This window comes from Pelmatolapia mariae, linkage group LG18 (assembly GCF_036321145.2).
Source record: "Pelmatolapia mariae isolate MD_Pm_ZW linkage group LG18, Pm_UMD_F_2, whole genome shotgun sequence".
NCBI lineage: Eukaryota > Metazoa > Chordata > Actinopteri > Cichliformes > Cichlidae > Pelmatolapia > Pelmatolapia mariae.
In genome coordinates this window covers 3037501-3049067 of record NC_086243.1, presented here as the reverse complement: position 1 = coordinate 3049067, position 11567 = coordinate 3037501, and the positions used below count along the sequence as shown (strand labels likewise).

The window sequence follows — 11567 nt, the reverse complement described above, 5'->3', positions numbered from 1 at the left end:
TACTTTTCATGTTCAGCTAATTACAAATAGCTAAGAGAAATTAAAAATTCACCCTAACCAAGAGCCAAGAGGGTCTCCAGGTTATTTATTTATTTATTGGAATTTTTGTATTGCTCTCCGAGCGTTGTCTAGTTTATCTTTAATTAATAATACTTTTCTGGGGTATGATCGATAGGGGTGGGTGGGAAAAACAACTAAAAAAAAAACCCTTTATCAATAAAATGACTCAAATTTAGTATTCACCATTGTGTTCCTCTTGATTTGTTTAACGTCAGAGATACTGGCTGTACATAGAGCGTATATGTAAATACGTTTTGACTATTTAATTTTCTGCCATACTTATTATACTTATTGAAATTATTTTCAAAGTATCGAGGCCGGAACTAACGACATGTCTACGTTTCCGACCGAGCATTTTAAAACAGGAACCAAATGCTGATACAGAGACTACACGTTAACTTTTTGGGATTATATTTGAGTCTGTAACGTATTTCACTGCACTCACTTTCTCTTAAATCAGTAGCTGTGTTACACACTAGAAGGCGAAGCAGGTGAGAATCAGGAAAAAGGCGAAAACGACTGCGAGAGATCGCGAGTGAGTGAACGATGTGAGGGTGAGAGTGTGTGGGTTGTCAGAATGTAGATGTTAAAGTGAAAGTTCAGATTCATATTTTGGCAACTGAACTGAACCAAAGACGATCACTACTTGCGACACAGAAAACAAAACTAGTTACTTGAAAATAATACTAGTGACGGTTTCTTTGAACCAAAGCATCCTATTTTTAATCCTTTGCTGTGTCAGAGACAATATATAGAGAAACATGGCACTGATTGGTAATCAGTTGATGAATAACAGCAACGATGGTGGCAGAAGTGGCTTTCAAGAGGAAAAGCTTTTAATAAAAACCGTATTTTAAGCCAAAGACAGCAAACTGTTTGATGATTCGACACTTTTTGTGTCCAGGTGACCTTTGAAATTAAAATTCAGACAGCGGTCCAAATTTGCTTCTAAGATTAAAACATAGTTGTATTCTATTCCTATACTTGTATGTATGTATGTATGTATGTATAAAAGTATTTTTTGTTTTTGATGCTTATTGTTGTTTTTATGTTCACATTTTAATCTCCTTATTTTAAATTGGTATCTAACAAATGAAATGCCAAGATGATCCAAAGGGGAAAAAAATACAAAGGTTTGATTTGAGAAATTGGGCAGTGATCAGAATGTTTAAAGCTGTAAATGTGGTCTACAAAAATGGTTATAGACACAGCCATTTACTCCGTTCTACTTTGTGTTGTTAGTGCCTGGAAGAATGTCCGGATTCATTTATGACTTCTTGATGTTTTTCTGGCCATATTTTCTGCACAGACATTAGTGTTACTGGGTTTGTCTCTGCAGTCATGATTCTGGTGGACCCCGGGCTGTACATTGGCACTGCAGCTAACCTCAACGACCACCAGGAACTGGTCAGTGTGAACATCAGTCACATCCTGTCTGTAGATTCTGTAGACCCCAGCCCACTGTTTCCTGATGATAGAGCCTTTGTTAGGAAGTGGATTGATGTCTCGGATGAAGAGACTTCTGACCTCCTCAGTTACATGGACACCAGTTTCCGGTTCATTAAAGAGGGTGTAGATGGTGGCCGGGCTGCACTGGTTCACTGGTAAGGCAATTTTATATATCAAATCGCAATATTGTGATTTAAAAAATGCTCCTTTTATTTTACTCAAGCTTGTGAAAACATGCAATGTGAAATAATCGCGTTACGTGGCAAACCGCAAACATGGTTTTGTGTGTGTTTTAGTCAGGCCGGTCGGAGTCGCAGTGCCACCATTGTTACTGCTTATCTAATGAAGAGATACAAACTGGGATTCACTGAGGCTTATCATAGACTAAAGAGTCTCAAACCAGATGTACAGTAAGTGTGTGTTTCACTTTAAAGTACTATTATTTGTATTTAATGTTTATTAAATCCCCCAGAGATTATATTTCTTACTCCACACATAAAATTTATATTTTTTAAAAATTCTCTAAAGCACACTTGCTGAAATGTATGTCTTTTAGGGTCAACAGTGGTTTTGAGGAGCAGTTGTGTCTGTACGAAGCAATGCAGTGTGAGGTGGATACCTCCAGTCCTCTGTACAAACAATACAGACTGACCAAGATCACTGAAAAATACCCTGGTAACCACACATGCACACATTCTGAGATTATAGTTAAACATTTGAGCACTTCTCATTATTTTTGTTGTGCTTTCTTGTTCTTAAATTATATGTTTCCTTTCTGTATGTGTGCATGTGTTTGAGCAGAGTTACAGAAGGTGCCTAGGGAGGTGTTTGCTGTTGACCCTGCCCACTCCAGCTCCTCTGAAGCATCCTATCGATGCAGGAAGTGCAGGTGAAAGATGGAAGCTGAATGCTTCCAATTACATGTGTCTTTAATAGGAATAAGCTGATGGCACACACAAAAACAAAAACAGTTTGTTAAGTTGATGATTTTACTTCATAGCTCAACAGTCCACAGTTTAATTTATGACTCACAGCCGATCATAGCAAACTATTTACAGTGTTGTGAAAAAGTGTTTGCCAACTTCCTGATTTCCTTTTTTTGGTTTTGTTTGTCACACTTAAATGTTTAAAGTAAGCGCAAAATGCATTTTCTAAATGAAGGTGTTCATTTTTAAGGGGAAAACAAATCCAAACGTACAGGGCCCTGTGTGAAAAAGTGACTGTCAGTCTGGAAAATTCCTACACAACTCTGTAAAAGGCAAAAACACGGAACAGGGGTTAAACTTCCCAGGAGTAGCCGGCTGACCAAAATTACCCCAAGAGCGCAGAAATGACCTATTCAAGAGGTCACAAAAGACCCCAGAGGAACATTCAAAGAACTGCAGGTCACATGTACCTCAGTTAAGGTCAGTGTTCATGACTCCACCATAAGTAAGAGACTGGGCAAAAATGGCCTGCGTGGCAGAGTCAAAAACCACTGCTGAGCAAAGGGAACAAAAATGCTCATTTCAGTTTTGCCAGAAAACATCTTGAAGATGCCCAATACTTTTGGGAAAATACCCTATGGACTGACGAGACAAAAGTTGAGCTTTTTGGAAGGTGTGTCCCATTATATTTGGCATAAAAGTAACACAGCATTTCAGAAAAGGAGCATCATTACCAGTAAGTAAAAAATGGCGGTGGTAGTGCGATGGTCTGGGGCTGTTTTGCTGCCGCAGGACCTGGAAGACTTCCTGTGGTAAATGGAACCATGAATTCTGTCATCTACCAAAACATCCTGATGGAGAATGTCCGGGCAGCTGTGCGTGACCTCAAGCTGAAACGCACTTGGGTTTTACATCAGTACAATGATCCAAAACACACCAAGTCCACTTTTGAATGGCTTAAGAAAAACAAAATGAAGACTTTGAAGTGGCCTAGTCAAAGTCCTGACTTGAATCCGATTGAGATGCTGTGGAAAAACTGCATCATTGTCTCACCTGATGCAGGAGGAGCTAAGAGGGTCACATCAAAAAGGTTTGTGGACGAAACTGATGCCTTCAGTGTGGCTGAATTGCAACAATTCTACAAAGATGAGTGGGCCAAAATTCCTCCATGTTGCTGTAAGAGACTCATTGGCAGTTATCGCAAACGCTTGATTGCAGTTGTTGTTGCTAAGGGTGGCCCAACCAGTTATTATGGTTAGGGGGCAATCACTTTTTCACACCAATGTATCCTGGTATTGTCTCGAAATTTGTACATCTTGGATAGGATATGTAATTTCCTAATGTAATCTAAGGAATCCAAGGAACTGAGTGACTCTGCTTCTGAATGGAAAAAAGGGGGTATTCAGCCTGGTGTGTGTGCCAGTTTGAGCTACAGCTTCTGCAGGCAGTAACCTCCACTTTCTCCTTGCAGTCGAACTCTATTTCGTGGCTCCAGTATTCTCAGTCATTTAGTAGGAGAAGGAGCTTCGGCCTTTAGTCACAAAAAGGCCAGTAACCTTACTGGTAAGAAGACATACTGTGAACATTCACTCAATAAATTATTGACAATGTCATTTTTAATTAGTATCTGGGTATTCTTTTTTTTTAAACATTTCATTGACTTTTTTTCACCCACATGTTCTTTTTTATGTTGCAGAGATACAACTGCCCCAGATTAACAGTATTAATATTACCATATTTCATATTTCTATTAACAGATGCCCCACCTATATTTACAAGCTAGTTAATCAGAAAATATAATTACTGATGTTATCCAGGAACTTTCAAATGAACTTTTTTGCAATAAAGCTGAAAAACAATAGTAAAGCACTTTTTTTTTTTCAAGAGATTTAGTTTTAGTTATTTATTTACTTGCATTCCTTAAAAAAAATTCTAGTGGTTGAATGTTGAGTAATTTAATTTATGACTTGTCAGAGAAGTGTGACGGCTCAAATTTTGGCATTAAAAACATGAATTCAGTTTGTTTTTCATCTAATAAATAATAATATAATTTTTTTAGTTTTAAGCAAGTTTCAGATTGATTTCTAAAATAGATTTTAAGATATTTGTGTTTTCTTAGTTTTATGACAGGGACAGCTGAATAAATAGGTCATTTTGTGAAAGGATAAAGAGTGAAGTAATGCATTAAACAGACTCTTTTATTTGAGCTTGCACATATCTTAAAGCAGAAAGTCTGAGTTAGCAAGGAAAACTGATCACCATTGTTGTTACTTGTTATCTCTGATATGATTTTACATTGTGTTGACATGGCTAAACTGAAGAAAGCTTGACTGTTTCAAACTGGCTTCACAGTACATCCATAAAAAAGACTACAAAGTAATCGCACTTACTGAACTTGTAATCTTTCGATGTGTTGTTGTTCAGGAGAGGTCCAGTGTACATCATACTTTATTGAGCCAGTGCAATGGATGGAGCAAGCCTTACTTGGAGTGATGGATGGACAGGTAAAAAACTTGTCATCTTTTCTCTTGCATCGTTTGTTACCCCCCAACAACTTTTGAGCAAATATGAATGTTTGATATGACCACCTTTTGCTAATTTACAGTTCTTGTTCATTCTCTCTTCCTTTCTCTTATATATTTGTGTGTGTGTGTAGCTGCTGTGTCCTAAGTGTAACTGTAAGCTGGGCTCATTCAGCTGGTGTGGAGATCAGTGTTCGTGTGGCCGTTGGGTCACTCCCGCCTTCCAGTTGCACCACAACAGAGTGGACAAGATCTGGCAGCTGAACATAATGAAATAACACTTTCTGTAAGAAAGGGAATAATCATCATGCATAAAGACATACTCCAGTTTGTAACATGAAAAAGTGATTCAATTTAGAATGACTGATTTGGATGATTATCTGAAATACATAATGTAAATAAATATAAATGTAAATATCATTTATCTAAGAACTGTTGCAGGTACTTTTATGTTTCACTGATTAGTATACAACAAATACTGTGTGTGTATCTGGGGTTTTTTCACCATAAACTAACAAATAAAAAAGAAAATGTCTGCCTTTCACACAAAGAGTGGACCATATGTTTCTTTTGAATTTGAATATTTCATGTTTAAGCTATGAAAGGAGCAATGTGTATCCTAAGCAAATGCACTTATTCGTGTGCTGCAGCACTGAATCGTTATGCTGTTTCCTGACATTGATAATCACCTGTCTCATTCTGTCCTAGTTGAAAGTCTTAAAGTAAACTTTTTATACAGATTAATTGCAGCGTGAGTTATCATGGGATCAATGAGCCCACACTGAAGAAAAACGGATAATTGAAAACATTTACATTTTCTTTATATAGCACCAAATCACAACAATTGACTCAAATTGGTTTATCTTGTAAGGTAAAGACCCTAAAATTGTTGAGAGAAAACCCCAACAGTAAAAAAAAAGAGTCACAGAGTCAGGGGAGGGAGACAGGGCAACAGACAAGCTATGGAAGCGAGATTAATCATAAGTAATGATTAAATGCAAAATGGCATATAAAACACCCAGTAACTTAAAAGAGGTGAGTGAAGAAGAAACACTAAGCACATCATAGAAGCCCCCAGCAGCCTAGGCCTATTACAGCTGTCGATCTTCAAAGCCCAGAGCCCCAATACAGGAAGTCTGGGTCGGCACTATTTTTAAAAAGTTTTATCCTCTGAGCCTGTGGGTCAGAGTTCAGATGGAGCCAATGTGGATGTGATGAACCAAGCAATGAAGGAACATCAGCCACAGGTTAAAGCCCAAAAAAAGGCTTTTTATTTAACCCCAAAACAAACTTGGTTAAATTATACAACAATCAAAGGGGTAGAACACACAAAAACCCAACTGAAGCTAACATAAGAAATTCCATCCCCCCCCCCCATGATCCAGAGTTGTGGTATGACCCAATTTGCAGGTCTCCATATAGGCTTGCTTCACGCTTTTCCACCTCTTGGCTCATCAACCAAGGGACTGGGAGCAGCTGCCACTGAGGTAACTCAGAAAACAAAGAAAGATTAAATCATAGATGCACAACAGTGTAAACTAAAATCTGCGCACTTATTTTAGAATAGTGTATTATGTGATTGTATAAATGAATTAATTCTAAACCAAAACCAATTCTTTATTATCCTGTAAATTAAATCCTATATTTAAAGAAAGAAAAATGTAAATGTAAGTCTCTATTGTAACACTATTACCACTGTGTGGCTGTACCTGCAGCCATAACAGTGGATGAGGGGACTCGCCCAGCTCTGACTAACTCGAAGTCCCGGTGTCTTCCCTCCTTTCACCTTCTTTCACCTGTAAGAGCTTTTTACACTCAGAAAACAAGGGACTTAATACCCAGATTTTTACCTTTAACCATTTCACAAAAGGTTAAACATTTAATGTCCACAATTTAGACTTGCAGGTTATAGAATCCAAAATTAATAAAAATCAAAGTATAATAATCACATTACCTAAATTATACTTATCTAATTTACCAACTCTGATCTAATGCTGATTTTGTTCTGATCCTGTGGAGGAGAGAGGCTGGAGAGGATAAAGCACAAGAGGATCAGAGGAAAAACAGGATCCCCCGGGCATTCAGTGGAAGTATGCCGTGAATGAAAGACCTTCTGAATTAATCATCTTAACACAGCAACAAATTTAGCAGAGGAAAACCCCCAAAATATACAAAACCAGCTTGCAGGTGTACAGTTTGGTCAGTGATTGGTTCCTCTGGCATCTCTGCTGGAATTTCCAACTGTGACCTCTTTAGATCCAATCTTCTGATCATCAGAAGACAAAAGAGAAGAACCTTGTATCTCTTCCTCACCTCACTTGTATACATTTCCACCTTTTCTCCCCCTTTTCTTTCTGGACATTAAATCTTCTGAGATCATATCCTGCCTCACCCACAGGGGCATCAAATTACTCAGTTAACATCTGATCACCTGATATCCACACACCTTATCATCCTCTCTCTATCTGACTCAGTCGTCCCACATGCATGAACTAAAGTTTAAACTTTAAAATCACTTCATGACATTTTCTGTGTTATTGTTAACGTAGACATTTGAACATTCAGTCATATATGGGTACACTCCTTCGTTTCATTCAGTTTATGTAATTCTACTTCAGTTGTCTTCAACATATTCTCACATGAACATTCAGTTTTAAAATGATCCCTTTTTAATTCAAATCAAGAGGATTACTTTCTTTTATTCAAAATCATAATGGGTGACACATTCCTGTAGAGACACACTAGTCTGCCAAGGTCAGAGCCAGATCATGTCCTCACAAAATTCAGACATTAGAACAGTTATTTCCACTACTCAAACTACATTTGTCATTTAACATACTAATCAGACTTCTACTTTGGCTTCAGTAGATCATTTTTTAAGAATAAAAATGATTTACTATTAGCAAATAAGGGAAAAGCGTTTTACCTCCTCTCAGATAGAATAAGAGGAAACAGCCAGGGGAACTTCAGTCTCTATCTGTCCCACCTCTTTCACACAGCATAACTAAGGGCTTGCTCATGTGAATCCTCCCTATCAAAAAGCAAAGTTTTAAGAAATATCTCAAAAGTAGAGAGTCAAAATGACCCTGTTCATCAGCCAGCTTTATCTGACAGGACACCTGTCAGACACCTGTTATAAATTAAGATGACATCAGCTTGCAGAAACTTTTAAATCTTTTAAATCTCTCACTGTGAGAGAAGAAGTCACACAGACACCAAACCTGGTGTCTGTGTGCATTTGATCGTAAGAAGGCATCACATCCAGTTCAGAGTCTAAGTGTACAAGATACTAGTAAATGCACTAGTAATTATATAGTGCCTTTGAGCACGCAACCTACTTTCTGCTACATCCCACTCACCCAGTCACTTACACACACACATTCATACAGTGCTTTGTATCTATGCCTTTAATCTAATATATGCACACACACACACACACACACACCACTCATTCCCAGTATCTTTTCAAAGGACACGTCAACAAATGGAGTTGATCAGTCCACTGACCTTCCGAGTAGTAGAGGGCCTTGTCAAGCACCCGAGCTACAGCTGCCCCAACACTGAAACCTCAAATGGTGCAGTTTTTCTATCTGTCCACTAGATGGAGCTAACTGATTATATAAACTTTTGGCTGCTTTGTGTTTTATGCTTACCTGCAGTATGTTACACACTGAAGGAAAACAAGGTTCATCCAGGTGCACATGAAGGTTTATTGCGCTGAAACACAGCAAAACAATTCAGTGTTACTGGCGGCTTCCATTGTAATAACTGGCCTGCGTTACTTTTGTAGCACTACGTGTAATGGCCCTGTATTAATCAGCCCTTAGCACACAGAGAAAATGACCAGTAAACAATAGACAACATAACATGTACTGGCTGGTCTATTTCCTATAACTTTAACTGAAACCAGCTAACAGTTTCCTCTCACATTACTGATGGAACACTGTGGTTACAGAGATTAATGCAGGAGGCTAACATGACTTAGCTAGCGCACAAACGTTACTAGCATTACCCACAGATAACGTGAAACAACTCCCTTATTCGCTCACATTAAACACCATATAAACAAGAATTACACTCCAAAAATGTTAATTAAGCATCAACTTTACATAAATGTATGTAGTGCTCATATATTACTCTCACCTGAAACACAGCAAAACAATTCAGTGTTACTGGCGGCTTCCATTGTAATAACTGGCCTGCGTTACTTTTGTGAAGGATTATTTTGCCAGTTACCCGTTTGGCTGAGCCGCCACTGCCACCTACTGGCGAAAAAAAAATATCGCCCTAACATCACATCAGGTGGGAGCAAATGAGCTTTTCGCTCTGTGTTATGATGCAAACTATTGTCACAACAAATAGCAAAAAAAGATGATGGGGGGGCACGAACACATAAGGAACACATCTGAGACTTGTTCTTAATGCTCAAAATACTCAGGGTGCCACAAGTAGTAGGAGAGAAATTACAAAGCTCAATGGGAGAATCCTGCAACTGCAAATATGGTGGTGGAATTGAAAAAGTCCTGGGATTTATTTATTTATTTTTTTAACTTCAGATTTGAGCTGGTTAAAAGGTAAATACTGCTTTGAAGTAACTGCTCAAATAAGTGCTCTGAGCTATTTCAAGGTGGTTGCTGAGCAGTTAACACCTGCTTCTGGTAGTGTGTGATTTGCATTTTCTAAATGTGTGACATCTTCCAGCTGTTCCACTGATTCTTTACTAGACTGAAAATAACATTGCTCTGACAATGGCAAAATTCATTGGAGTAAGAAATCATCACTAACATAACCTCATTGTATATGAGGCCTTTCTGTTTGTTTAAGAACACAGAGTCTTATTCTATTTTTTTTAAACAAGTCTGTCCATTTACTCTGATAATTTCAACCTTACCTCCATACATACTAATGAAAAAACCAGTATGGCCCATGTTTCCAAATAATTTTAGCCCATGAATTCAGTTTGTCTCGGCTGTTTAGGTTATTATTCAGAAGAGAGAAAGTTCTGCTGGAAAGTACCTCATTAACAACAACAACAACAAAAAAAAAGCCAAAAAAAGTGTGATCTTGCACAACACTGCTTGCAATACTGAAAGCAACTGACTATAAAGGATAAAGGTTATAATGTGAATGTGATAATGTGCTTGAGAAAACTCAAACTACAGCACGTGCATTGTTACAGCAAGTGGTCCTAAGTGAGACTGTTTAACCACTACTGGACTGTAACTCAGCAGTCCTGTCCAACAGATGCCTGGAAAACTGGAACACACACTCTGGAAATTTGGTGCAGAGACAAAGGGGCAGGAGGAGCAATAATAACGACACTAAAAAGAGATGGTTATGTAAAAGAGGTGGAAAAGGGATTTAAAGTTGAGGTGAAAATGTGTGAAAATGAAAAGAGTTGAAAGGAAAGAAAGGGGGATGTGTCTGAGTTTTCCATTCTCTCATTAGCATTGTATTTGGGAATCCATTCTAGCTTCATGCACAGTATGGCTGTGCATGAGAGTTTTTTTTTTTTTTAATGTAAAATCGTACAATCATCATTTTCTTCTCTGTGAAGGAAAATGATGATTCAGTGATTCATGATTCAGTTCAGTTCAGCTGAATATACTAAAGCTGTGCCACTCAGTTCTACCTACCACTGCTCCCTGAACCTCCCTCACCCAACTCCCCCCACACACTACTACAGCTCTAGTGGGATAATATGGTACTATCGTTAAGATATGACTGAGCCTGATTATTAGCCACATGGAGAGGGTAGACTATTTTTAAAGCATTCCACTATTCCATTTTAACTTTACTTTATGAAACAATTAAAAAAGGTCATACACTCGATCATGCATGCTACCACCATCACTATCAAGAAGGGAGATTAGACAAAAACAGTGTGGGCCCAGTACAGTGAAAGTGTCATGGTAACCCGAGCCTCTTTGCTCTACCCACAATCTTTATCTGTTTTCTATAGTTTAGCTGTAGGAGGAAGATTCTTTTCAGTCTTGACAAGACTGACAAATGTATTTTTAATTTATGTATTTACTTATTTTAAGCAATCTTCTAATATTTTTGTTAATCTGTCTCTCTCTCTCGCTCTCTCTAATGACATATATATATATATATATATATATATATATATATATATATATATATATATATATATATATATATATATATATATATATATCTTAGCCGATATGATGCATATCGGCTAAGATGAACAGGCACATGGGTCAATACATGAGCGGGGCACAGAAAGGGATTGGCAAGAATACCAGAGGCGCAAAACACCAGCTACTGGTAGACAGAACAGTCAGCCGAGACTGCAAGACCAGACTGACCAACCTGTGCACTGCCTGGATTGATTACAAGAAGGCCTATGACTCAATGCCCCACACATGGATCCTGGAATGCCTAGAATTGTACAAGATCAACAGGACCCTAAGAGCCTTCATCAGGAACTCAATGGGGATGTGGCGTACAACACTAGAGGCCAACTCCAAGCCCATAGCACAAGTCACCATCAAGTGTGGGATCTACCAAGGAGATGCTCTGTCCCCACTGCTGTTCTGCATAGGCCTGAACCCCCTCAGTGAGATCATTAACAAGACTGGCTACG

The 11567-nt window shown here is 38.2% G+C and overlaps 1 protein-coding gene across 5 annotated transcripts; it reads left to right on the top strand.

Annotated features, from left to right (window-relative positions):
• The first annotated feature begins 427 nt into the window (after window positions 1-427).
• Window positions 428-5479, top strand: dusp12 (dual specificity phosphatase 12). Of its 5 annotated transcripts, none has more exons than XM_063461901.1 (8): window positions 428-595; window positions 1370-1664; window positions 1806-1919; window positions 2066-2184; window positions 2311-2398; window positions 3907-3998; window positions 4860-4939; window positions 5092-5479. In XM_063461901.1, exons 2-8 carry the CDS (start codon window positions 1402-1404, stop codon window positions 5233-5235), a joined length of 900 nt encoding a protein of 299 aa, XP_063317971.1. In that variant the 5' UTR covers window positions 428-595; window positions 1370-1401; the 3' UTR covers window positions 5236-5479. The 5 variants fall into 5 exon arrangements, with proteins under 5 accessions (XP_063317971.1, XP_063317968.1, XP_063317969.1 ...); XM_063461898.1 differs by having other exon boundaries at window positions 428-551; window positions 1400-1664; window positions 5092-5478; XM_063461899.1 differs by having other exon boundaries at window positions 428-551; window positions 5092-5478.
• Window positions 5480-11567: the final 6088 nt, after the last annotated feature.